Source organism: Oryctolagus cuniculus, chromosome 3 (assembly GCF_051225735.1).
Source record: "Oryctolagus cuniculus isolate XC-2025 breed Fujian yellow rabbit chromosome 3, ASM5122573v1, whole genome shotgun sequence".
Classification (NCBI taxonomy): domain Eukaryota; kingdom Metazoa; phylum Chordata; class Mammalia; order Lagomorpha; family Leporidae; genus Oryctolagus; species Oryctolagus cuniculus.
Genome location: NC_142869.1, coordinates 121,210,762 through 121,237,171, shown reverse-complemented (window position 1 = coordinate 121,237,171; position 26,410 = coordinate 121,210,762). Strand labels below are relative to the sequence as shown.

Here is a 26,410-nt window from a genome sequence, read left to right as displayed (position 1 = left end):
GTTCTGAAAGGTCTGAGAAACACGTGTGTCCTTTACCTTCCAGAAGTTGTCCCAATCCTTTTTCTCTAAGTTCTGGGCTATAAGTGTTCCAGTGATATGGCAACTTAGCCAGCAGGCTCTTCTTTAAAAAATATATTTATTTATTTATTTATTTATTTATTTATTTGAAAGTCAGAGTTACACAGAGAGAAGGAGAGGCAGAGAGAGAGAGAGAGAGAGAGAGAGAGAGAGAGAGAGAGAGATCTTCATCTGCTGGTTCACTCCTCAATTGGCTGCAACAGCCAGAGATGAGCCAATCTGAAGCCAGGATCCAGGAGCTTCTTCAAGGTCTCCCATGTGGGTGCAGGGGCCCAAAGGACTTGGGCCATCTTCTACTGCTTTCCCAGGCCATAGCAGAGAGCTGGATGGGAAGTGGAGAAGCTGAGATTTGAACCAGTGCCCATATGGGGTGCCAGCACTGCAGGCGGCGGCTGTTACCCACTGTGCCACAGCACCAGCCCCATGGCATGCTATTCTTTGAAAATGTCAGATTGCATGAGCTACTATGGACTCGGACAGATTGTGAACAGTGTGAAAGGCACTGGGTGATTATTCACGCCTCATTGACGAGGGATGTGTCCCGGAAGAGGAAGGTACCTGGGGCTTTCCAGAAGCAGGTGAATAAGGAAGTCATGGTAAAGGAGAAACAGGGCTCCTGCCTGCAAGCAGGAGGTGGTCCCCTGCCGTTAGCGGTCTCCTGGAACATAAAGGGGTGGTGCCGTGGTTTAAACGTGGTTCATCCTCGCCAATGTCACAGCATTGCGAGGGGGTGGGACTTGATGATGAGGGCAGGTGTTCACGCAGGTCCCATGAGTGTGGGTGAGTTCCCATGAGCGCAGGCTGTTATAGAGTCTACCCCTGTTGTTCCCCTCTGTCTCTTGGGACTCGCCCACTGGCCCTTTCTGCCAGGAGCCACCCACACGCTGGTACCATAGCCTTGGACTTCTCCACATTCAGAACTGGAAGCCAAATAACCTCTAGTCTTAGGAAGCAACCTAGTCCCTGGGGATTCTGGGTCTAGCGGCAGGAGCTGGGCTAAGACAGGTGGGGCCACTTTTCCACCGTCACCACATTCTGGAACCACAGAACTTACGTGAAGCTCAGCCCACCCAATCCAGTAGGTGATATGTTATCCCCAAACAACCCAGAGACCACCCTAAGCCTCCTGTATCGGTGACACCAAGTCTAAGAAATGGGTCTCAGGTGTGTCCTGTACAACCAGGGGCGCCTGTGTCTCCTGAAAGGTAGGGGCAAAGTCAGCGAGTCGAAGGACCTGCAGGTCAGACAATTGAAAGGGGGAAAGGAGGGAATCTTGTAATTTATTTTTTTAAAGACTTTATTTGAAAAATCAGAGTTACAGAGAGAGAGAGAGAGAGAGAGAGAGAGAGAGAGACATCTTCCATCTGCTGATTCACTCCCCAGATGGCCACACAGCCAGGGCTGAGCCAGGGTGACGCCAGGAGCCAGGAGCTTCCTCCAGGTCTCCCGTATGGGTACAGGGGCCCAAGGACTTGAGCCATCTTCAACTGCTTTCCCCTGGTGCATTAGTAGGGAGCTAGATCAGAGGTGGTGCAGCCAGGAGTTGAATCAGTGCCAGTGTGGCAGGTAGCAGCTTTAACCACTGTGCCACAGCGACAGCCCCAACCTGTGATTTAAACAGGCAATACTCATACAACAGATTGTGTCCAGGTAAAAAGTTCATGGCTGGCACCGCGGCTCACTTGGCTAATCCTCCGCCTGTGGTGCCGGCACCCCGGGTTCTAGTCCTGGTTGGGGCACCGGTTCTGTCCCGGTTGCTCTTCTTCCAGTCCAGCTCTCTGCTGTGGCCTGGGAGTGCAGTGGAGGATGGCCCAGGTCCTTGGGCCCTGCACCCGCATGGGAGACCAGGAGGAAGCACCTGGCTCCTGGCTTTGGATCAGCGCAGCGCAGCAATAATCTGTAACCAAGTAACCAAACCCATCAAATTGTGAAAACTCTGCTAGCTTTTGTGGGGAGCAACTCAGACTAGACTAAGTTACTGGAATTAAGACTTATTCTATGCATCTGCTCTCCCACAATATGGCGCTGGGAGAGAAGAAAACAGCTTCTACACAGCTGCCTCCAGTTCAACCAATAAACTGTAGGACTTGCTCCTGATTGGAGGAGAGCAGCGTGCTCGGCGTGTGGGCAGCCGAGTTAGGATTGGCGGAGGAGGACTATAAAGGAGGAGAGAGACGGCATGCACCAGGAACATCTAAGAGGAACATCTAAGGGGAACACCTGTGCAGCCCCCGAGAGAGCCGGCCGGCGGTGTGCCACTCCCCTGCGGAAGTGGGGAAAGTGGCCAGGGGGAACCGCCCTTCCACAGAGGTGGAAGGGACAGTAGCCAACCCGGGAAGAACCAGCAGCAAACCCGGGGAGGGCCGAGCAGACGAAAGAACAGCGCAGGGTCCTGTGTCGTTCCTCCACGAAGAGGGGGAGCGACATAATGGTGCCGTGACTCGGATATGAAGCCTAGGCAGGGTTTAGTGTCGTTCCTCCATGAAGACGGGGAGCGACAGCTTTTAACTTTGCAAATGCAAGCACCATAAGGCCAGGCAGATAAAAGCCATTTCAAATTTTGTCTTTTGTTGTACTCTTTCATAGCCTGGAACATACCAATAACACTGGAAAGTTTTGCAAGACAGAGAGTAAGAGAAAGACAGAGACAGAGAGAGAGAGAGAAAGACAGAGAGAGAGAGAGAATATGAATGAATCTCCCATTCACTCCTATTCACTCCCTTAATGCCCACGACAGTCAAGGACTGGACCAGGCTGAAGCCAGGAGCTAAGAACCTGGTCCAGGTCTCCCATGGGTGTGGCAGGAATCTACCTCCCAAGGCCATCACGGCTGCCTGCCAGGATATGTATCAGCTGGAGCCAGGAGCCGGAGCGAATATTGTGTGTGTACTGAGCCCTGGGACTCTGCTAAGGGAGCTAAGCAGCCACCCCAAAACTGACACTTCAGATCAATCTCAGTCAAAACTAATTCACAATATTACTAAGATGTTATACCCATGAAAGGTGCTCGCGGTTGCTATCAGCAAATGAAGCAATGATAAACATGTAAAGTTGTAGCGCACATCTATAAGGCTGTGGGAAAGATCATCGGCCGTATTCCCATGGCTGACCGTTTTGCCGAGTTCAGTGGGGATGATTCCTCCTCTCCACCAACCAAACCCCCATGTCTGGTCCAGGTCATCTTCCCAGCACCCTCAGATGCAGACCGTGCCACTGTGGCTTGGTACAGCAAGTCTTCTTATCTACCTTTCACCCAAAAACCTGTCTTTCTGTTGTAATGTTTTTTTCTTTTGTTTATTTGAAATGTAGAGATAGAGACACACACACAGTAAAAGAGAGAGAGAGAGAGAGAGAGAGAGAGAGAGAGAGAGAGAGAGGAGAGATCTTCCATCCACTGGTTCATTCCCCAAATGGCCACAAATGCCGTGGTCAGGCCAGGCCGAAACCAGGAGCCAGGAGGCTCCTCCCGGTCTAACCCCCCACTGTGGGTGCAGGGGCCCAAGCACTTGGGCCACCTTTCGCTGCTTTCCCAGGCGCATTAGCAGGGAGCTGGATCGGAAGTGGAGCAGCCTGGACACCATCTGGTGCCCACGTGGAACATTACTTTTTTCCGTGAACTTTCCAAAGCCCCCTTGAATTCCACGGGCCCATGCCTGGGGACCCCCAAAGCGAAAAGCCAGCCCCCTCCCACCTGGCCGGCCCCACTGGGTGCATCTTGACCAGCCGGGCCAGGCCACTCTTGAGGACACAGAAAGTACCCCCAGTCCACTGCGGAGGCAGCTGCGCTGCCGGGCCCGTTGCGCCTGGGACAAGTGGGATGAAACGCGGCAAAGTCAGCGCCCTCGGGAGGCCGCCTCTGCCTGAGTGGCCAGGCTCAGGGTAGCTTCATCACCAGCAGCCGGCGGTGCCCGCAGGCCCCTTGTCTCCGCGCGGTTTGCTTGGCAGCAGACCGCCCAGGAGGGAGGACGTCCAAGGGCTGTCCCCGGCAAACGCGGGACCTCGGCAGGCCAGCCCACGCCGCAGCGGGCGTCGAGGACTCCGGAGCCGGTCTCCTCCTCAGTTTCCCCAGCAGGCTTAAGGAAACAGCCCCCGCCGGGGTAGGTGGCAACAGTGCATGAGACGGCGCAACGGACCACCAGCGCCCCCTGCTGGGAGACCCGCGCGTCTGCAGCCCGGACGCGCTTCTCCGATTCCCGTCCCTTGGGCTCGGTCGCCAAAGGCCGCGGGGGCCGCGGGTGTGGCCACAACCCAAAACGCCCCTGAAGGAAATCAGAATGTCAGGGGTCACGTGCTCCTCTGCTTGGCACAGCTCTTACAGATATCCGCAGCTGGGAACCTGTAGCAAGCCTTACCCCACATTCCTGTATTTGCAACAGCTGCACTGTTGGTACAAAAGCCACCAGTCACACGTAGCTATTAGATGTGGAATCTATAGGAATTACACATTATGTCATATGTAGCAACCTGTATAAATTATGTTTTAAACGCAGTGATTATAAATAATGGATTGATGAAAATGAAAAATTCAGTTCCTCGGTGGCACTGTGGCCAATGCTGCGTGTGGCCAGTGGCTACAGAAATGGCCCGTGTCACGGCTGAGGCCGCTGTGCAGGCGGAGTCTCAGCAGCCCGCAGCCCACGAGGAGCCGACCCAAGGCTGCCCAGGAAGACTGTGTTGGGGGCTGGACAGCAGGGATGCACAGAAATGAGACTTGAGAGATCATAAACACCTCACCAGCTTTTTCTTTCCTAAGATTTATTTATTTGACAGAATTACAGAGAGAGGGAGAGAGAGAGAGAGAGAGAGAAATCTTCCATTTGCTGGTTCACTCCCCAAATGGCTATAACAGCCAGGGGCTGGGCCCACCCAAAGCCAGGAACCAGGAGCTTCTTCTACATCTCCCAATTACTTGAGTCATCTTCTACTGCTTTCTCAGGCACTCCCATAGCAGAGCCTGAAGAAGCTTCTGGCTTCAGTATGGCCCAGATATGACTGTTGCAGCCATTTGGGGTGTGAACTGGCAAATGCAAGATCGATCTCTGTCTCTCCTTCTCTCTTTTTCAAATAAGTAAATCTTAAAAAAAAAAAAGCCATTTATTACATTCAGCAAAACAGATTTTTAAAGAAAGATTTGACAGGCAGAATGACACAGAGACAGTCTCAAAGAGATCTTCCATCCACAGGTTCACCCTCCAAAGAGCCAACAGGCTCCCATGTTGGGTGGCAGGGGCCCAAGCACTTGGGCCAGATTTTTTTTTTTTTTTCTTTTCTTTTTTTGACAGGCAGAGTGGATAGTGAGAGAGAGAGACAGACAGAAAGGTCTTCCTTTTGCCGCTGGTTCACCCTCCAATGACCACCGCGGCTGGCGTGCTGCAGCTGGCGCACCACGCTGATCCAAAGGCAGGAGCCAGGTGCTTCCCCCAGTCTCCCATGGGGTGCAGGGCCCAAGCACTTGGGCCATCCTCCACTGCACTCCCTGGCCACAGCAGAGAGCTGGCTTGGAAGAGGAGCAACCGGGACAGAATCCGGCGCCCCGACCAGGACTAGAACCTGGTGTGCCGGCGCCGCAAGGCGGAGGATTAGCCTACTGAGCCACGGCGCCAGCCCAGATTTTCTTTCAATCGATCATTTCAGGCAGCGAAAGGGGGCCTCACAGCCAGCACCTTTGCTCATTGTGGTTTTGGCTTCTGTACTCTGCTTGCTTGCTTGCCCCCGTTTCACATCCTCCCTCTTTCACCACGGTTAGACAGAGTTCTCAGAACCGAGGAACGGCCAACAATTCCCGGAGATGTAAGATCAAGATCAGGGACCACAGGTGCATATCACAGTTCTTTTATTGTTTAAGATTATTTCTTCACTTCCTCCTTTTTAGACAGTAGCTTTCACTTTTAAAAGCACCAATGAAATGCATAGGTTCATAAAGACAGCCAAAGAGAAAATAAGAAAGTGCTTACGTATAGACCTGTTTGTACTGGATTATATAAGCTTTGTGTAAACTGGGCTGGGGGCTCTCCTTTGCCATACCACTGTTACTGAGAAGGCGGGGAGGGTCCGAGTTCGAACTCGCAATAAACGATCCCTGCAATTTGCTTCGACTTTTGGACTCTGGTGGCCTCTGATTCTTGGGGGCAGTCGATTATCGGGCACTTCAGCAGCACCTTGAGGGCACCTACACTGCACTGCCAACTGTCAGCTTGGCCCAATCTGCCAACCGTTTTTGGTTGTACCCTTGCAACAGGCTTGCCAAGCGCTAGGGAGAGGGAGGTGAAAGGCAGCAGCTGGCCCAGTCCGGAAGAAATACACCGTCACACGTGGGGAAGCTGAGCACACCTGGGGAAGGTGCACCGAGGCTGCATGGCAGGGACAGGAGGAAGCAGAAGGAGGCGGGGGGGGGGGGGGGGGGGACAGCACAGGCAGGTGCATCTCCAGGGGGCTGCCCCGCAACAGATCGGGAACTGGCCGGATGCGGGCCAGCCCGTCGGGCGAGGACGAGTCGGAGACGAGAAAACGGAGGGATAAACCCAACCACGACACCATCACGGGGCTTTGCCCAAATGCGAAATAGAACCAGCAGACTGGTCGGGGTGTGGGTTAACCCGTCTATTCTACCAGCTTCCCCGTTAAAAAAAAAAAAAAAAAAAAAAAAAAAAAGAGCCCTGAAGGTCTGAACTTTATTAAAAATCCACTTTTTAACTTTGCGGTAACTGCAATTAGCCAGCAACGGTAAGAAACAAGAGTTTGCGTATTCTGATGCTGTCAGGACACATTCCCTTAAGCGCAGGGCGCCCTCGCCCCCATATTTTAGTGCTTATAGGGCTTATCTGGTACGTACAAAGTACGTGCGCCACACGGCGAACACAAAAGCTACAGTCACTGGGAGAGTGACTACAAGCCTAGTAACGCGCGGCGACAGCTAACGTCCACCGAGAACCAGGCTGAACACTTTTCGCGCGGGCCACAGGCCCCACCCCTTCCGCCAGGCCCGACCAACCGGCGCCCGAGGGTCCAACCACTTCCGCCAGCGCCCGACAGCCGGAAGTGAGCCGCGGCCTTTCCCTCCTGTCAGCGCCCCGTCCAAGATGGCGGACCTCCACCGCCAGCTGCAGGAGTACCTGGCGCAGGGCAAAGCCGGCGGAACGGCGGCCGCCGAGCCGCTACTCGCCGCAGAGAAGACGGAAGAGCCTGCGGCCGGGGGCGGGCCGGCGGGGGCGTGGCTGGGCCGCGCGGGCCTTCGTTGGACGTGGACGCGGAGCCCCGCGGAGCCGGCAGCGGGCCCGACGTGCCTGCCCACCGTGACTCGTGGGCAGCGGCTGGCGGCGGGCGGCGGGTGCCTGCTGCTGGCCGCGCTCTGCTTCGGCCTGGCCGCGCTCTACGCGCCCGTGCTGCTGCTCCGCGCGCGCAAGTTCGCGCTGCTCTGGTCGCTGGGCTCGGCGCTGGCGCTGGCCGGCGGCGCGCTGTTGCGGGGCGGCGCGGCGTGCGGGCGCCTGCTGCGGGGCGAGGAGACGCCGTCGCGGCCCACGCTGCTCTACGTGGCCGCGCTGGGCGCCACGCTGTACGCGGCGCTGGGGCTGCGCAGCACGGTGCTCACCGCGCTGGGCGCCTGCGCGCAGGTGGCCGCGCTCTTGGCCGCGCTGCTGGGCCTGATGCCCTGGGGTAGCGGCGCCGCGCTGCGGCTCGCGCTGGGCCGCCTGGGCCGCGGCGCCGGCCTGCCCAAGACGCTGCCCGTGTGAGAGAGCGGGGCCGCGCCGTCGAGGGAGGACGCGGAGCCAGCAGCGGGCCGAGCCGGCGTCGGCGGAGCGGAAGACTGTGCCGTGGGCTCCAGGACTGGACGCCCGGACCCGGCTGGAGGCTCGGTGCTGACCGTCGAGCGGCCGTCACGAACTGAGACTTAGAGCGTTTCCGCGTTTTGTGCTGCATTCCGAAGCCTGCGTTCTGGAAACGCCAGATTTTTGCCACTGATGACACACTGTGAAACGGCTGTTAGTTACTTCTGCATTAGCTATGGTTTTAGACTCACCTGGGTTAAAAAAAATATGGTTCCTTGAATTAGCTGTTTTTGTGATTTTTCTCAGATTTTTTTACCTTTTGTCTTTTAAAAAATCCAATGGGCTATGTATTTTAGCCCCAAGAGCTTCTTGGTTTTGTTTTTGCTATACGTTAGACTTGGAAATTATTTACTTTGCTGTGCAAATGAATCCAGAGGGTATCGGATTAAAGGTTAGATTTAGCCTCTGGCATTAAAATTCTTAAGATCGTTTACCTCGATTTTTGGTCAGTTACAGAAATTGTAAATATGGTGCCTGATAACATGGAAAATTAGTTCGTAATAAGTGATGAACGCAATGGACCAAAAGAATTTCTGTTCGAAGAGGCGTGGTATTGGCTAAGATACATGGAAATGCTTGCAGATGCTACCGCAGAACAGGGCATAGGGAATCCTGGGAGAATTCCATGTTTGATGGAAACAGTTTCTCCAAGCTCTGATGATCATTTCCAAATTTTATTGCCTGCTTTTTAAACCATTGTGTACAATTTGCAGACGGATTCGTATGCAATAGAAGATGCTTTTCCTAATTGCGAATTTCCTTGAGTTGAAGTTCAAGCCTTTACTTTTACCTACCTTAATTCATGGCCAGATTCAGGCCCAATATCCTGATGAGTCCAGAAGACTCAGATGCTTTTTGTCAGTAGCTGTTAACTAGTAAGTGAAACGTATTTAGAATGTGAGTGCGGAGACAGTGGTTCTGAATTGCCTGAAGAGCTAGGCCTCAGGTCAGGGGCTGGGACCCAGGTGGGCAGAGAGGGATCCACGTCCAAGGTTCACAACCGTTCTGGCATTGACTTGCACAATTTGAAGGTCATTTTCTGGCACTGTGTGCCTGTGTTGCCTTAGGAGGGTGTTTGTTGGGTGCAATAGGACACTATTCTTTCCTCCAACCTTAAAATAGAAGTTTTCTAGGTCCTGATCCATGCCACAAGCCTTCCGCCAAGAACTGACGCTGGTGGCAGCATCCACACTGTGGGTTTGCAGACTCATCACCAGTATTCACTCAGCGTACTGCCTGTTTGCCCCTCGGTGAAGAGGGTTCCCTACCTCAGGGCAGGTAAATGCAGTGTTTTTCTGGAGAAAAAAAATTTTAATTGGAAGGCTTTGAGCCATTGGCCGGCTGTTCTTTGTGGGCCCTTGGATTTTCTGCTCTAGTTAAAAATTTCTCTGGAGTTTACATGGCTGAAGATGTCAGTGTTGAACACATTTTTAGTTAATGATATTCTGTTTCCTAAATCCAGATTTTAACTGTTTCCAATGTTTTTCCAAGAAATGTTCAAAAATTCGAAGGACGGTGTCTTCTATGTATTTCAGTAGTGATGTTTTAAAATGCCATATATATCCATGTTCTGAGAATCAATGTATAAGAGATTTCTGTTTTCTCTAAAGTGAATCCATTCTCCAAGTGTGATTTGGTTATCTGCTTACTGATGTACTGTTTTAAAGTTAAAGCCTAAAATATTAATAAAATTCTTCCCACATTCACCTCAGGAAAAAAGCATGATTGCCATGTGGGTTTGGTCTGTGGCTTCCTTTTTAGCTTCTTTGAATTTGATTACAGTTTCTCTAAGCGTCTCTCCTGCAGGGCAGGTACGGAACACCCACTAACCCAAAGCACTACTGGAGTCACCTCAGCGGGTGCTCAGAGGAGGTGCTGACAATCAGATGTTTTCCATTTCAAAATGAAATTGAAAAAAACTCACCTGGAGTCTCTAGTGTCTAACATCTCAGAAAACAGTGTAGCAGGTTGACATTTTCTTACTCCTCAGAATAAAAACTGATGCAACTTTTTTACATTAATCTAGAACCAGAGAAGAGGTTTTTATGTACCAGCTAACTACATCAATATTCCTTTTCTAAGCAACCACTGAAGACAGAACACCTACATTTGCCAAGTAAACTCTGACATCAAACTGAAGCTGGCAATGTGATGAAATGTCAGGGCCCACCCAAATGTCCCTTTAATAAGAAAAGCCACCTTGGGGCTGCCGTGGTATGGTGGGTGAGCCCGTTTGTGATGCTGGCATCCCATACCAGAGTGCGGCTGGAAGTCCCAGCTGCTCTATCCCAGCTGTTCTTCCAATCCAGCTTTCTGCTAATGTGCCTGGAAAGGCAATGGATGATAGCCCAAGTACTTCCTCTGCAACCCACGTGGGAGACCAGGATGGAGATGTTGGCTTTGGCCTGGCTCAGACCTGGCTGTTGTGGCCATTTGGGGAGTGAACCAACAGATACTTCTCCCCATCTCTACTCCCTTTTCCTCCCTCTGTTGCTCTACCTTTCAAATAAGTTTGTTTTTTTGTTTTTTTTTTTTTGACAGAGTGGACAGTAAGAGAAAGAAAGGTCTTCCTTTTCCATTGGTTCACCCCCCAATGGCTGCTGCGGCCGGTGCACCGCGCTGATCCGAAGCCAGGGGCCAGCCAGGTACTTCTCCTGGTCTCCCACGCGGGTGCAGGGCCCAAGCACTTGGGCCATCCTCCACTGCACTCCCGGGCCATAGCAGAGAGCTGGACTGGAAGAGGAGCAACCAGGACAGAATCCGGCACCCCAACCGGGACTAGAATCTGGTGTGCCGGCGCCGCAGGTGGAGGATTAGCCTATTGAGCTGCGGCACCGGCCATAAGTAAGTCTTTAAAAAAAAAAAAAAATTATTGTAAAAACTATGTGTCAAGGACCCGTGCTGTGGCCTAGCAGGCTAGCAGGTAAGGTCCCCACCTGCAGTGCCGGCATCCCATATGGGCACTGGTTCGAGTTCTGGCTGCTCCACTTCCAATCCAGCTCTCTGCTGTGGCCTGGGAAAGCAGTGGAAGATGGCCCAAGTCCCTGGGCCCCTGCACCCACATGGGAGACCTGGAAGAAGCTCCAGGCTCCTGGCTTCAGATCAGCTCCAGCTGTTGCAGTTACTGAGGGAATGAATCAGTGGATGGAGACCTCTCTGCCTCTGCCTCTCTCTAACTCTACTTTTCAAATAAATAAATCTTCAAAACAAAACAAAAACCCCAAAAACTAAGGGTCCGTACAGAAAGTATCATCGGGTAGCTCAAACTGAATGTTTGGCTGCCAATCCAAACCAGACCAAATGTGACATGTTTATAACACAAGCGACTTGCCATGGTTAAGAACTTCCTGGGTTACTTAAGTTAGAACCATCCTCTGCATTCAGTGCCGGTATTTCCACACAGCTCATATGGCTAAAGTATTTTCGGGAGACATTTCAGTCCAGTCCTTTTCAATGTAATAGTGAAATGCTTTACGTTGTCCAAAGGGTTTGTGTACTTAATTTCTCTCTTAAACCCAGTTCCTCTCCATCAAAACAAGGCGGTTCAAATCTAAAGTGATTGCCACGAGACCCCCAGGGAAGGTGTGTGTAAGATTCCATCCGCAGGTCTAAAGCCTGGAACCTGCTTCAGAACACACTAGCATCATTTTAGAGCTTTCCTCACTCTTAACAACACAGTGTGACAGCACATGTGTTTACAGAGACCTGGGGCTCCCATCAAGTATGCTCGTGAACATCAGCGACAACCACACCCCCCGCCATCTGAGAACCCAGGGTTCCTTAAGGCAAACACTTCACAACTAGTTGTTTTCTGTTAATTCTTGCATAAGTCACATTCTGTATTCATACAAAAACAACTTAATGTTTTTCTCTGACAAACTGTACATATAGAAATAAATTTCCAATTGGACATGAATTTAAATTTGTGGAGGTGCTCCATGTCTCATGACACTAAGGGAAAGGAAAAAAAAAAAAAAGATTCCAGCTTTTATCTTCACGAAACAACATGGGGGTTAGGGAGAGGAGGGTGGACAGGACCAGACGGGGCCAGCTGCTCGGGAGCCGGCAGCAGTCTCTCCATCTTGAAGACGTCTTTAGGGGCTCCTGGGATGCAGCTGCCCCAGAGAAGAGTTCAGGACTACACTGGTGCGGACTTGGTGGAGTCGACCAGAAGTTCTTAACAACCGTCCAGGCGGGCCTGGGGCACACGGCGCCGACTCCTACCGACCCCTTCCACCGCCCCGGGAAGAGCCCCGCCTCGGTGGGCCAGAGTTCATGTTACTTCCTCTACCCCAGGTACTGCTACTCCGGACCCCTCGAGAAGGCGTGCCACTGCCCGGGGGGCCCCCGAAAGGTTCGTCTCTGTGGTATCCATCATGGTGGTCTCCGTCCAAAGAGCTGGAACGGCCGGATTTTGGCACTCTCTGGGAAGGTCCTGGGCCCCCTCGGCCTGAAACAAAACATTGATTTCCCAGGTGACTTTCTGTAGTAGAGATGGTCAGCCAGGCCCAGCCACCACCTCAACCCCACGGGGGCTTGTGGCCTGGCCTCAAGGCTGTGTGACATAACAGGAAACCACGAGATCCACACAGAGTAGCCTGGCGACACCCACGGACCAGAGGAGAGGTTGGAGCGAGGACTCCAGGGGGTGTTCAAGAGTTCTGAAAAGCAGAGACTTGACTGTGGAAGCGAGTGAGATGCACAAACGACCACAATGTCAACAACAAGCACCCAGCTGGGAGACACTGCTGTGACACGTGCCCGGTGGCTTCCTTTCTGAGTGAAAGAAAAGATTTTTTGAAGAGCATTGGGTTTAAGAATTACTTCTTCCCAAGGATAGCTTAATTTGTTTCAGAGTTGAACCCACAAATGTTTAGGTATTATTAAAACACTACCTTTTAAAACTGTATGGGGAGGGGGGTACCAGTGCTGTGGCATAAAAGGTTAAGCTGCCATCTGCACTGCTGGCATCCCATATTGGTGCAGGTTTGAATCCTGGCTGTTCCACTTCTGATCCAGCTCCCTGTTAATATGCCTGGGAAGGTAGCGGAGGATGGCTCAAGTACTTGGACCCCTGCACCCATGCGGGAGACCCAGATAAAGCTTCTGGCTTCAGCCTGGCCCAGCCTCAGCCATTGTGGCCATTTAGGGAGTGAACCAGCAGATAGAAGACCTCTCTGTCTCTTTTTCTCTGTAACTCTGCCTTTCAAATAAATAAATACATCATATATATATATATATATATATATATATATACACACACACACCTTTTATTGGGGCGGGCACTGTGACACAAGCAGGCTAAGCTACTACTTGAGATGCCTACATCCCATATCTGAGTACCTAGGACTGAGCCCCTCCCCCCCTCTTTGCTTGCAATCCAGTTTCCTGCTGATGTAGGCAGCAGATGATGATGGCTCAAGAACTTGGGTTCCTGCCACCCACATGGGAGACCCAGATGGAGCGCCTGGCTCCTGGCTTCAGCCTGGCCCAGTCCCCGCTGCTGCAAGTATCTGGGGGAATGGGCTAGCATGTGGAATCTATCTGTCCTTTAAGGAAAATTTAAGTGAAAACCACAACCCTAATTTCTAAATAAATAAAAATAAAACTTTATCTGTCCTAAGTTTTTGAACAGAGCTTAAACATAGTTAGGAGAAGAGGTAAGAGCTGCTTTTTGGCTTTTCTCCCAGTGTGACGTGGCCCCCAAGTATGCCCGGGCAGAGGAGCCGCCAGGCGGCAGGTCACTGCCACACTGGCACATACCCTGGACCTGCAGAGGTGGCCCGCGTGCCCGTGAAGTTGCCCAAGATCCTAGTGAACTAACAACGAGCCACACATGGAGGTGGCGAAGACCTGCTGGAGATTCATGCAGAAGTGGCTTTGCTCTGAGAACAACCAAACCACCACGCCCAACTCTGCAGTGGAAGCACTGTGAACACCAAGCAGGTTAACTCGGGGAGCGGCGCATGGTCAGGGCACAGGGCCTGAAAGTCTTTCCCGCAGCTGCCCAACCTAAGCTGAGAGCAGACTTCTGGTTAGTATTCAGTGGCTGCTACCCCAGCTAAAGGGGTAAGCGCCCCCTGTAAAATACAGAGGTGGGTGGGCTGGTGCAGTGGATGAAGCTGCCACTTGTGCCACCTGCTTCCCACACTGGCGTCCCAGCTACTCCACATAGGGCCCAGCTGCCTGCTAATGCATCCTGCGAGGCAGAGGACTAAGACTTAAGTACTTGGGGCCCTGCCACCCTTGTGGGAGGCATGGCTGGAGTTTGGAGCTCCTGGCTTTGGCCTGGCCCAGCCCTGGATGTTGTGAACAGTTGGGAAGTGAACCAGCAGGTGGAAGATACACTCCCTCACACACCTACCCACCACTCTCTAGCTCTCTCTGCCTTTCAAATAAAATAAACAAGCATTTTAAAAATATAAGAACCCAAAGTTTCTATTTGCAGAGACAGTCTACTGCCCCCTATACACAGGCATTTCCAGTGCTAAGAACCTGCCACTGAAAACAGTGCTCTTCCCAGGCCCAGACTGCAAAAAGCAGCGCAGAACCTGGAAGAGGACAACTCCTCCCTCCCACCGAGGACCCCTTGGGGGGCTCTGGGCAGCCCTGGGGGAGGGCCCAACGGCTGCTCAGAACAGGAGGCTCCAGCTGGCGAGGCCAGCAGACGGTGCTGAGGCACGCTGGCCAAGAACTGATCCTCCAAAGAGCTGCGGGCACTGGGGGATGGCCCCGCCCAGCCCTGGTGGGGCCCCAACGGCCACACGCACGCCACCTTTTGGAGCACGGTACCCTGGCAGGACCCCATGCAACAGGCACGGCTGAGGCCTCCCCCAGACCCCACACCCCCCACGCCCTTTTACCTTTGCCTCCTCGGTCTTCAGAAGGGCCTCCTGGGGCTTCCATGTCTCGGTGCTCGGACGTGCCTGGCCCATCGTGCCAAGGGCGCTTTCGGGGCGGGAGGGACGCCATGTCCATGCCTTGGAGAGAAGAGGAGCGTTCTCTGCTGGCTGGGGAATGACCATCATGAGGGGGATGATCAGGGCGGGGAGCGTCACGGAAATGCTCATGACCAGGCCCTGAAACAGGAACCACGGAAGCATGAAGCGGAGACTGCGACGCGGCTGCCACAGCATGCGGTGCAGCCCAGGCAGCTGGAGATGGCGCTGCCGAGAACCCCGAGTCCCCAGAGCCCCACTCGGGATTCCAAGCAGGAAACACCGGCCAGCCTCCCGCCACAGCGCAGGCCAAGTCTAAGTCACAGGGCAACTGCTTAAAAAAACGCTGAACTTCAACCTCACAGTTCCTCCTGAGGAGGCACGGCAGGCGAGCCTGCCCAGTGGTCCTCAGCTACTTGAGCCTCAGGATACCGTTAGACTCTAAGAAATGACTGAGGATCCCACAAAGATTTGCTAATGAAAGCTCTACCTACTAACATTTCCCGTGCCAGCAATTAAGACCAAGCACACTGTGGATCAGATAACTTTACCTCCTAACACTTGAAGCACTTGGTGGATAGTGTTGTTTTGTAACGGGACAAAGCCCTTCTCTGTCCAATCTGCTGCCGCTGGGGTAGATGGGCAGGAAGACAGCCCGGCCAGCGGGGAGAGGCGTGGAGGAGGGCGAGGAGCTGGCGGCCCCACTCTGGGATGGCACTCGGCCCTCCTTACCTGGCTCTCGGTTTCCATCCCAGGAGTCTGGCTTTCGTCCTTCAAAGCGTGGGAACTCGTCCGGAGTGGGGAGCAAACCCTTCCTTCCTCCTATGCAATGGAGCCAAGAGCAAGGCACTCACACCCTGCTGGGGGCAGCGTGGCCTCAGCCCTGCCTCCCCGGCCCCACCGCTCACCTCGTGGGGTTCCCCGACCTCGACCTCTGAGATCCCGGCCTCGGGCCGCTTCCTCAGCCACATCAAAACTCTCCTCCGGCCCAAAGTCTTCAGGACCAGGGAAACCGTCCCTCCCTCTGGGGGGGGCACGGCCCTCATGCCTCGGCGGGGGGGCCCCTCTTCGGAAGCTGCAGAGAGGAAAGAGCAGAGCGTCCACCTCGGGGCAAGGCCTGTGGCTCGGGCCGCCCACTGCGCAGGGGCACAGGGAGGTGGGAGAGGTGCCCCTTGGACCGGAGAAGACAGAGGTGAAAGCACACACTTAGGAAAGCACACGGTCCGACCCCAGCGTCAGAGGTGCAGACAGGAGGGAGAGACCGAGGGCGCGGTCACTTTTCCTTCTGCCGTGCAGGATGACTGCAGCGGTGACCGTTTCGTTAAGTGCTTACAGCGATCAAGTGCCTTCCACGTTTCCTTCCGTTTCCTCCTCACCACCAGCACGTGGAGCTGGTTCCGTGAACGCCAATGCTCCGGCGAGCCGGCTGAGGCCCGCAGAGCTGCAGGCACTTGCTTCAGGACGCTAAGCAAGGGCTCTGATCTGACCTCAGCCAGTCTGGATCCCTAAGCCCAGGCTCTTGACTGCACTGCTGCCTCCCAAGCGCTTTCATCATCAGCTCCATTTTTATGATGAACACTTACTACTTACATCATCGGGGGTGGGGGGGCCAGGGTTCTAGAGATCATGTCTGCCAACTCTGCTGGACTTCAGTTTGGGGTATCTGCTCTGCTACCTGCTAGGTCCCCAGCCTCCAACCTGGGCAGGCCTAAGCAGCCGTGAGCCGGCCCAATGGCCCTGCTCCGTAGATGCCTGGCCTGTGGGCAGGTGGGCATCTGCTTACAGGCAAGCCCACCTGCTGGCTGGCCACCCTGCCTGTACCCTTCTCGCACCCAGGGTCTCCTGCTCTTTCCTGAGTTTCCAATATTTGACTCAAACGTACAGTAAAGCTGAAGGCACACAGTGCGCATCCATGGATCCTTCTCACTTCATCCACTCTTACCCTTCGGCTACAAGCACTGCATCTTTTCTCCGCCCAGCTGCCCACCGACATGTGCCCTAGACACTGGAAACCCGCTGCTGACTCCACACCCAAACAACTCAGGCTGCCTCCTCTAAGAGCACGGGTGTTTTCCCCACATCACCACAATCCACTGCCCCTCTCAAGGGGGTGACATTGCTTCTTAAATTTCCCCCAAGTGTCCTCCAAACGGCCTTCGCACTTGATGGTCTTGGAAGACAGAACGCTGCCATTGCCACACGCTGCCACTTCTGGTCATGTCTCTCTGTCCTTTATTCTAGCCAAGTCCCCTCCCGCATATCTTTCACACCCCGGACACCTTGCAGACCCACACAGGTGTTTCACAGAGTACTCCACAATCTCACTTCATCTGACTGTTCCCTCGGGATCAGATTCAGAGTTTTTTTGTTTTTGTTTTTGTTTTTTTTTTTTTTTGGACAGGCAGAGTGGACAGTAAGAGAGAGAGACAGAGAGAAAGGTCTTCCTTTACCATTGGTTCACCCTCCAATGGCCGCTGCGGCCGGCGCACTGCACTGATCCAAAGCCAGGAGCCAGGTGCTTCTCCTGGTCTCCCATGTAGGTGCAGGGCCCAAGCACTTGGGCCATCCTCCACTGCACTCCCTGGCCACAGCAGAGAGCTGGTCTGGAAGAGGGGCAACCGGGACAGAATCCAGCACCCTGACCGGGACTAGAATCTGGTGGGCCGGCGCCACAGGCGGAGGATTAGCCTAGTGAGCCGCGGTGCTGGCCCAGAGTACTTATTTTTGCAGAGAGCTGCTTAGCTGCCAGTTTGTCTCGAGGTTTGTGCAGCCACCAGATTCTGCTGTTGTCAAGGAGCACTTCCTCCTCTGCAATGAACATGTGCTCTGGGTGATTCTGTGGCATTGGGAGAACAGCTGCTTCCTCACAGTGTAGTTTTTTTTTTTTTTTTTTTTAAAGGCAGAGCAACAGAGAGAGAGAGAGAGAGAGAGAGAGAGAGGGAGGGAGAGACAAAATGACAGCTCTTCCATCCACTGGTTCACTTGCCAAATGCCTGCAACAGCCAAGGCCTGGCCAGGCTGAAGTCAGGAGCCAGGAACTCCATCTGGGTGGCAGGGACCCAAACACTTGGGCCATCTTGTGCTGCCTTCTCAGGCACATCAGCAGGGAGCTGGATTGGAAGCAGAGCACCTGGGACTCGCACTGGCACTGGGCTACCGGATGCCTGCGAGGCGTGGCTTAAGTCGCTGCACCACAGGCCAGCCCCTCCCTGACTGATGATCCAGCCTGTGGCAATCAGGACGCTAACTGCTCAGAAAAGCTGGGATTTTCTAAAGCTAGCCTCCCTCCTACACATATCACTTTGTATTCTGCTGTAAAAATGTGTTTTCTCTCTTGCACTACACCATTAACTTTTTTTGAGAGACAGAGACAGAGACAGAGAGTTCGTTCTTATCCAAATGCCTGTGACCTTTGTCAAGGTCAAAGCTAGGAGCTAAGAACTCGACCCAGGTCTCATTGCATGGGCGGTGGGAACCCCCAGTACTCGAGCCATCACCATGGCCTCGTGAGGTCTACATTAGCAGGAAGCTAGAGTCAGCAGCTGGAGGCAGGAATCAGCTCAAGCGCTCCAATGCTAGACACTGCCATCTTAATCATGGTCTCAACCGGTGGGCCAAATATCCACACCCAGCTGTCTTCTTAATAACCTTCCTGGACCTGAGGTATCTTCACTAATTCAGGCTTCCTGTGCATAGGGAGCGTGGGCCAGGCCAGGTCTCTGCTGGGAGCAGTTTCCCTGAGACCCTGCAGCAGTCTTTTGCATCATCCATTATAGGACTGGCCGGTTACCAGGGTGCAAAGAGAATCTACTTTGTCCTTATCAGAGTACTTCCTGGAGGGCCTAAATGTCTGTGTCTGGCCCCCACTCCCAAAAAAAATCATGCGTGTTGAAGCCCTAACCCCTAGTGCAATGCTATTTAGAGATGGGGCCTTTTGGAGACAGATGTGGTTGGATGAGTTCGTGAGCATGGTACCCTGATGGGGGGATTAGGGCCTTTGTAAGAGACGCCAGAGCACGCATGCTGTTCCCTCCTCACAACGTGAGGAAGCAGGGGAAGAAGGCTGGCTGCAGGCCAGGGGGACAGCCCCCACTTGAAACTGGTACTGCAGGACTGTGCCCTAGGACTTTCAGCCCCCAGAACTCTGGGAAAATAACTTCCTGTCAGGTAAGCGCCCCAGCCCATGGTATTCTGTTCCTGCAGATTCTGTCCCTAACGGACTGGCCCTCGATCACCTGACTTACTCAACGGCTACCGAGCACCTTTCCTGCTCCAGGGCCTAAGGCTACAGCGGGGAAGGTGACCTGCCTGTGGGAGACACGGGTTATACAGAACTAAACAGATTACTGCATGCCAAGCTGGCCTAAGTGCTAGGAAGAAATACGAAGCAGGGTAAAGGAACTGGGTGAAGCAGGGCGAGCCACGGCTACCTGGGAGAGCGTGACACAGGCAGAGAGGACGCAGGTACGCAGACCTGGGCGCAGGAGCAGGCCTGGCCTGGGTGAGAGCAGCGTGGAGCTCTGACTGTGTGAGAGCCCAGGGCACCTGTCATGACAGATGCAAAACAATACAAACCCAGACATGGTAAAATGGGCAATTTTGCACATTGATTTGAGAAATCAACACAAGTTACATTGATGCCAAGCTCTTAGAGACAGAAAAAGCCATCTTGAAGCGAAGAATGCTTATGTATCACTGAGAGAGGGCCTCAGGGAAAAACTGGGAGCAGGGGTATCTCCATAACACACTGATTTCATTCTGTCTGGGCGTGCATGCGCTCAGGAGTAGGAAAGCGGGGTCACATGGTAGACCTATTATTAAACACAGGGTGGTATTCCCACACAATGGGATACGATTCCATCATAAAACAGGAATGAAATCCTGCACTTGCCATAAAAACAGATGGAACTAGAAGTCGTTACGCTCAGCGAAACAAACCAGACACATAAAGACAAATACTGCACCTTCTCTCTCTCAAGCGAGTTACAAAAAGCTGACATGAAGGGGACACAGAGAGGGCAGAACACTGCTCAGATAGCATGACAGGTTCCAGTGTTCTGCAGCAATAACAGATTCCGCACTGCGTGGGCTGCACGAGAGGCGCTCACAGCTGCAAGAGTGAAGGCAGGCTTAGGAAAGGGAGGTGCTAATGATGCTAATTTCCTGGTCTGACTACTTCTCGCGCCCTACGCTACTGCAATGCTGCACTGTACCCATAAAAACGTGCAAGGATCCCACGTCAGTGGAAGGCTTTTTTAAAAAAAGAAAAACCTGGGAGCCCTCTAATCTTGCTTTCTAACCCTTAGCCCTTGCTATTCCACCCTTCCTGGCAATGCCAACAGCCATTCTGTTCTCAAACATCCCCCAGGGACGGGGCAGTCACTCTTTGGCCCACCCACTCACTGGCAACGGGAGTCAGAAGCCTGAGGAGTCCCAAGGCGGGAGCCTGGCCCGGACCCCCAACACCTGCAAGACCTCTGCAAGTCCAGCCCCAGCCCTGCTCCTCAGTCTGCTCCCTTGTCCAGAAGCTGCTGCCAATAATTCCTAAATCTCACAGGTTCCAGGTGTCCCTCAGTGAGGTGACAACACAGACTATGCCCTCAGCGTTCATCGTCACTGACCATTCTCTCTCAAGATTTCACCGATGGTTGTTTCTCCCCCCAGGTTTCCTCTCTGCCTTTTATGCCCCGCACAGGGAGGCTGAGCGATCAAGCCTGGACTAAGTGTAACAGGGAGACAATTCCTCAGCTGGACCTGACAAGCTATGTCAGTCCCTCTGCCTCCAGCCTAGGTGTGTGCCTCCTCCGGCATCACTCGAATCAACAAGAACACGACATGCCCAGCAGACCCGAGACGCTCGCAGGGTGTACCGATCCTCTCAGCTCTAACAGGACCAAAGAGCAAGCAAAGAGAGAAAAGGATTTTCTAAACTGCAAAGACAAAAAAGAACCACATAAAGGTTAGAAAGCATTAAGTTTTTTAAAAGCTGAAAGGCAAGCCGGCGCCGCGGCTCACTAGGCTAATCCTCCGCCTAGCGGCGCCGGCACACCGGGTTTTAGTCCCGGTCGGGGCGCCGGATTCTGTCCCGGTTGCCCCTCTTCCAGGCCAGCCCTCTGCTGTGGCCAGGGAGTGCAGTGGAGGATGGCCCAGGTGCTTGGGCCCTGCACCCCATGGGAGACCAGGAAAAGCACCTGGCTCCTGGCTCCTGCCATCGGATCAGCGCGGTGTGCCGGCCGCAGCGCGCTGGCCGCGGCGGCCATTGGAGGGTGAACCAACGGCAAAGGAAGACCTTTCTCTCTGTCTCTCTCTCTCACTGTCCACTCTGCCTGTCAAAAAAATAAAATAAAAAAAAAAAAAAAAAAAAAAAAAAAGCTGAAAGGCAGAACCTAGAAAGGACAGAGGAGGCCCCGCTCCTCCCAAGAGCAAGAGGAAAGAGGCCTCGGTGGCAGGAACAGGCAGAAAGCTCCAGGGCAGATGGAACAGGCCCACACGTCTCCGTCCCACCTTTCTTCTCTGCGCCCTCGAAAACGTGGGTCCTCGGGATCCCGGGGGAATCGTTCATCTCCAGGTCTGCGGCCTTCCCATGCCCCCGGGGGGCCTCGGGCTGCACTGCGGCCATCGCCCTCACTGAATTCCCTGTGATCAGGAGGAAACGGAGGCCCGGGCCCCCCTCGCCTCCACTTCTCTTCTTGTGGTAAAGGTCCTCCTCGACCCTCAAATTCACGTAATCGGTGGCCAAAGCGCTTGTCGGGGTGAAAGTCGTCTGGTCTGCTGAAGTCATCGGGGAAGTCGGGGTGAGGGCCGCGCCTATCAGGGGGACCCCTGCAGTCCTGGCCGCCCCGGAAAGGCCCCCTCTCAGGCCCGTGCTCAGGGCCGCCGCTCTGCTCATGCCGCCTCTCTGCCATCGAGCCCATGTGATGGTTTGGGGGGCCGCGGGAGTCACCTAAAGGAAACAAAGCTGACTTTTACCAGGGCTTCCAGGAAACCTGCCTGTACAGGTCTGATTCACAGCATCACCATGCCTATTTAGAATGTCTGCCCTACTTACAAGACAAGGGTCCCAGAGGCGTCACTGCATGGAGAAGACTCTGGTTTGGGGGTGTGGATTTCAGCTTCATCACTCACTCGCTAAGAGAAGGCAAACCACTCGCCTCAGATGAGGTCGGAGGACACGAGCGAGCCTCCTTGGCAGAGTAAGAATGAGCTTCCCTTCCCTGACCCTTTCCTTCCTTGGTTTCACGAGGACCCTGTGCTCCACGCCCAGAGGAAAAGAACGCTGCAGGCGGAAGCCGAGCGACAAGACCCCACCTCTGCACCTGGGACAGCCGCAACCCAGCAACAGGGTGCTGGGCCTGCACAGCCACCACCCACAGTGGTCACCTCCTTTAGAGTAAATCTTGACTAATCCCTCTGTCAGCCACAGGACATCTGCTGTCCCTCAGTCTCTAGGTTCACATGAACACCTCTTCTGCTGCCTTCTGCGAATCAATCCCACACTGGCAACGCTGGCAGACCGGCTTCAGACTCTCACTAAAGATTCTTAACACATCTGAGTATATGGACTGTGTTCAGAGCATGGAATAAAAATGGGAAAAGGCCAATTAAATTGGTAACAGTTATCTTGGTGCGCCCCTAACACTGAAGGGTTTGCTTCCCCAGCTACTGAAAGTATACCTACTGCATGTCAACATACAAGGTAACCCAAACAGGCTTTAAATAGCAGGTGGCAAAGGGACACTCTTGCTTCTATACAACTATGTTTTTAGAATGACAGGCCTCCACTTGCCCAGTTCATGCCTTCTGCTGCTCTTGGGCACAGTCAGCCTTAACTCATACCCCACCTGCAGCCTTAACTCATACCCCACCTGCAGCCCGCCCGGTCATCTCTCTTGGCCACTTCTGTACTTCCCTACCACTCAAAACTCATGAAGAGCTTGGCAGAATCTATGCCATGAGGAGGAGTCTCCCTCCTCTGCCTCCTCCGCAGTCCCCTCCATGCTGAGGAAGCCCCCCGGAATGGCCCCCAGGTCACTTGGCCAACACCTAACATGCACTCCTGGTGGCCAGCTCTTCGTTTCTCAGCATGTGCCTGGGCCAATGGCTTCTAAGTCTGTGCCGCTTGAACTTAGCGTGACCGCACACAGCGGCCTCTGAGGAGGACGTAGAACATCCTCCATTTGGACTTACCTAGGACTACCTGTTCTCTGCTTACCTCTCTCTGCTTAGAAGTGCCCTGCTTTCCCAAGGAGAGAAGCCCACCATGCTAAGTAACAAGGGGCAGCAGTGGGGCCACTTTCTCCCTTCTCTCTGGGGTCCCTGGGGGGACAGAGAAAGGAAGAGAAAGAAAGAGCAAGAGGAGGAAAGGGAAAGGGAGAAGAAGGCGGAGAAGGAAGGGGTGGAGACAGGGCAGGGGGAGGAGGCGAGGTGGAGAGGTGGATGGTGGCCCCTGTGGCCCCAACCTAGAGACTCTTTCCTGGGGCCACCTTCCTCCTGCATAGCCTGTGAGCCCACTCCCATGGAGGGGAGGAAAGTAAATGCTAATTCCTCTCTCTTTCTCTCTCTCTTTTCTACCTCGATTAATGTGTATAAATCTAAGAGTGAACTTTCAATTTCCAAAGTCCTAGGGCTGGAAATGCTTGCTGACAAGGACTTGTCTTAACTGATCCAATGGGGAGGGAAAACCTAACCCATGTCGCACAGTGCTGAGGGCTCAGCCAGAAAAAGGAATGAAGGTCTCAAGGATCTGATCTGGGACTTCTCCCAGTGGAAGAAACTGTGGAATGTATAACAACTCCATCTCCTAAGTCCCCTGCCCCCACACCACCCCTCTAACTCTGCATCCCCAGCAAGGGCCCCTGGTGTGCATCCTCTCTAACTCCTGAGACCAGTCTCGCAGCCAAACACCGCCAATTCTCATGTCTGGCCACATGTGGGTACTTTACTTTCCTTTTTTCAAACAATGCAGAATTCAGTATGACTCAAATTGCAGGGGAAGGGGTTGATAATAAAAACAGTTGAAATACTGCATTGTTTATCACATTAAAAAATTGGAACACAAACAATTCAGCAATGAGCGCAGAACACTGTCCATCCCCGCCAGATTGGGCTGAGAGGAGCGCACCTCCGAGGGCCAGCACTGAGGCCTAACTAAACCAACATAGAACAGGTAGGACAAAGGGATTACTAAGATGGCTGTTCCCTTACATGTCCCAGGGGTTCAAAGCACCTTCTACCAATGATGTACAGACAAAACTGTTTCCTGCAAAAGGCACACAGGCGACGGAATGTGATCTCTTGCTCGGCTGAGCAGATATTTACCTTTGTTAGGGCCAGGTCCTTGTCCGGGGTTCAGAGGGGGGATGCGGCCTTGTGCTCCCTGCTGCCCTAGGCCTGGGATCAGGGGTGGGGGGCCTGCGCTCTGTCCTTCCTGAAAAGATGTGTAAAAGCGGGAGTGTGAAATCACAGCAACTGCATTACAATGCGACACGATAAAAACACTAGGTTGCCTACAGTGGTAAGCATGCCCTGGTGACATTACAGCGCATAGCAGCACGGGTCCTTCAAGCCGGCTGACATCATGCTTTATTTATGGCTTACTCTTTACATGCAACGTGAAGCAAGAACATCAGCACACACAGAAACCGTGACACAGTAATACCACCACTCTACTCAGGGGAGTAACTTCCTGGCAATGTGCCAAGAGAGGCAAACTCTGCTGTCAAGCCCAGGACCCCTACTGGTAACAGAAATGGAGTCCTCTCAAAGGTCAGAGCAGGGCTTGGAAAGGGGCCCTGCTGAACCAGAAGGTCCTGGGGCCTCCTCACTCCTTCCTGGGCACCCTGCAGCTTAGACCCGTTTAAGTCACCCCATCCATCCTGATACAAATCTGCTCCCCTAATCCTTTAATCCCATTGCTCAGGGACCCCAGCTTATCCCTAGTCCTAACAGTCTGTATTTTTACCTAGCTATGTCTAAATTTTGATTCTCCATAGCCCAGTGACCTTGCAGTAGGGCTTTCAAAAAATAAGTAAATAGACAAATATATCAAAGCTATTCTCTCATATAAAAACTAATGTTCAGTGGGGCAGGTGGTATAGCCCACACAGCAGGCTAAGCTGCCACTTGGAATATCCACATGCCACTGAAGTGCTTGAGATCAAGTCTCACTCCTTCTCCAATCCAGCTTCCTGCTAACACTCCTGGGAGGCAACAGATGATATCCCAAGTGCTTCAGTTCCTGCACACAGGTGGAATTCCTGGCTCTGGGCATCAGCCCGGTCTAGGCCTGGCTGCTGCAGGCACTTGGGGAGTAAACCAGCGGATGGAACACTTCTCTCTCTTTCTGTCTCCCTCTGTCCCTTCAACCCTCGTCACCCTGCCTTTTTTTTTTTTTTTTTTTTGAAGATGTATTTATTCATTTGAAAATCAGAGTTACAAAGAGAGAGGAAGAGACCCAGAGAGAGAGAGAGAGAGAGAGAGATCTTCCATCTGCTGGTTCACTCCCCAAATGGCCTCAACGGTCAGGGCTGGGCCAGGCAGAAGCCAGGAGCCAGGAGCTTCTTCTGAATCTCCCACAAGGGTGCAGGGGCCCAAGCACTTGGGCCATCCTCCATTGCTTTCCCTGGCACATTAGCAGGGAGCTGGATAGGAAGAGGAGCAGCCGGGATTTGAACCAGTGCCCATACTGGATGCTGGCATCGCAGGCAGCAGCTTTACCCACTATGCCACAATGCTGGCCCTGCTGCCTTTCAAATAGATATAAAGACCTTTTTACAAAATACATGTAATGACATTTCCTCCTAGCACAGTTTCAGAAAAATAAATAGCAAAACTGCTTCCCCTCCTCAAACTGGCCCTGAGAGGAGGTGTAACACCAGGCTACCATGGCTACCATGAACTCAACAGCAGGAATTTCTGTCACACTTCGGTGCCGGCCCTTTCCCCTCCAGGAATGCTCTCCCCAGCACCTTCCACACTGCTGCTTTAGTGCCTGAAAACGATCCCATGGAAGTAAACCAATGAGAGAAGCTGATTTCTAAAACCAACCTGGTCAAAATGGAGAAAGTAAGAGTTCAGCTTATTTTAAAAATTAAAAATAATAATAATAAAAAAGAGCAGAGGTTTTTATCTGGCAACTTGAGATATGAAATGCCCTACAAAGCATCAAATATTCAGATTCATTTTATCAAAATTTCTACAGGTTGATTAAAATTTTAGAATGTTATGCTTTTCTTCTATAAAATGTTTTACTACATGGTGTAATACAAATTCTTACTGAATTATACCAAACACTCAGACCTAACCTTTTGATGTTGGCATGTTTATAATTTCAGTCATAACATGGTACCTAAAGTTCATTACTTTTTTAACTTTCAAAATGAAAACTAATCCATTACCATAAGGCTAGAAAAATGCTTACCATAAATGAATATTGTATACAGACACAAATACACACTGAATAGAACACAGAATAATTCAAGCTTTAGGGCAATTGAGAATAGCAATCTTGTAAGTCACTGAACTAAATTCTGAAAAGTGGTTAATAAGACTGAAATAAACTCAAATGCC

The 26,410-nt window shown here is 52.7% G+C and overlaps 2 protein-coding genes across 9 annotated transcripts in view; one reads left to right on the top strand and one right to left on the bottom strand.

Moving 5' to 3' along the window:
* Positions 1–7,024: 7,024 nt before the first annotated feature.
* SFT2D3 (SFT2 domain containing 3) lies at positions 7,025–9,623 on the top strand. The gene has a single exon (XM_051849656.3). The coding sequence runs from the start codon at positions 7,158–7,160 to the stop codon at positions 7,806–7,808; it is 651 nt and encodes a 216-aa protein (XP_051705616.1). The 5' UTR covers positions 7,025–7,157; the 3' UTR covers positions 7,809–9,623.
* A 2,085-nt stretch (positions 9,624–11,708) lies between these two features.
* Positions 11,709–26,410, bottom strand: part of WDR33 (WD repeat domain 33) — a 116,923-nt gene continuing 102,221 nt past the window's right edge. For 3 of the 8 annotated variants that reach the window (XM_008258434.5, XM_002712200.6, XM_089328366.1), the window contains 6 exons: positions 24,161–24,269; positions 21,347–21,785; positions 15,751–15,917; positions 15,575–15,664; positions 14,768–14,983; positions 11,709–12,354 (listed from right to left, as the gene is read on the bottom strand). In XM_008258434.5, the coding sequence (XP_008256656.1) occupies positions 12,125–12,354; positions 14,768–14,983; positions 15,575–15,664; positions 15,751–15,917; positions 21,347–21,785; positions 24,161–24,269 (1,251 nt within the window). In that variant the 3' untranslated portion in view covers positions 11,709–12,124. The remainder of the gene's footprint in view (positions 12,355–14,767; positions 14,984–15,574; positions 15,665–15,750; positions 15,918–21,346; positions 21,786–24,160; positions 24,270–26,410) is intronic. The other 5 variants (XM_008258435.5, XM_008258436.5, XM_008258437.5 and 2 more) reach the window with 5 other exon arrangements.

Excerpts from the sequence above, each read along its gene's own strand:
- SFT2D3 (XM_051849656.3), top strand. The coding sequence starts at position 7,158 with ATGGCGGACCTCCACCGCCAGCTGCAGGAGTACCTGGCGCAGGGCAAA.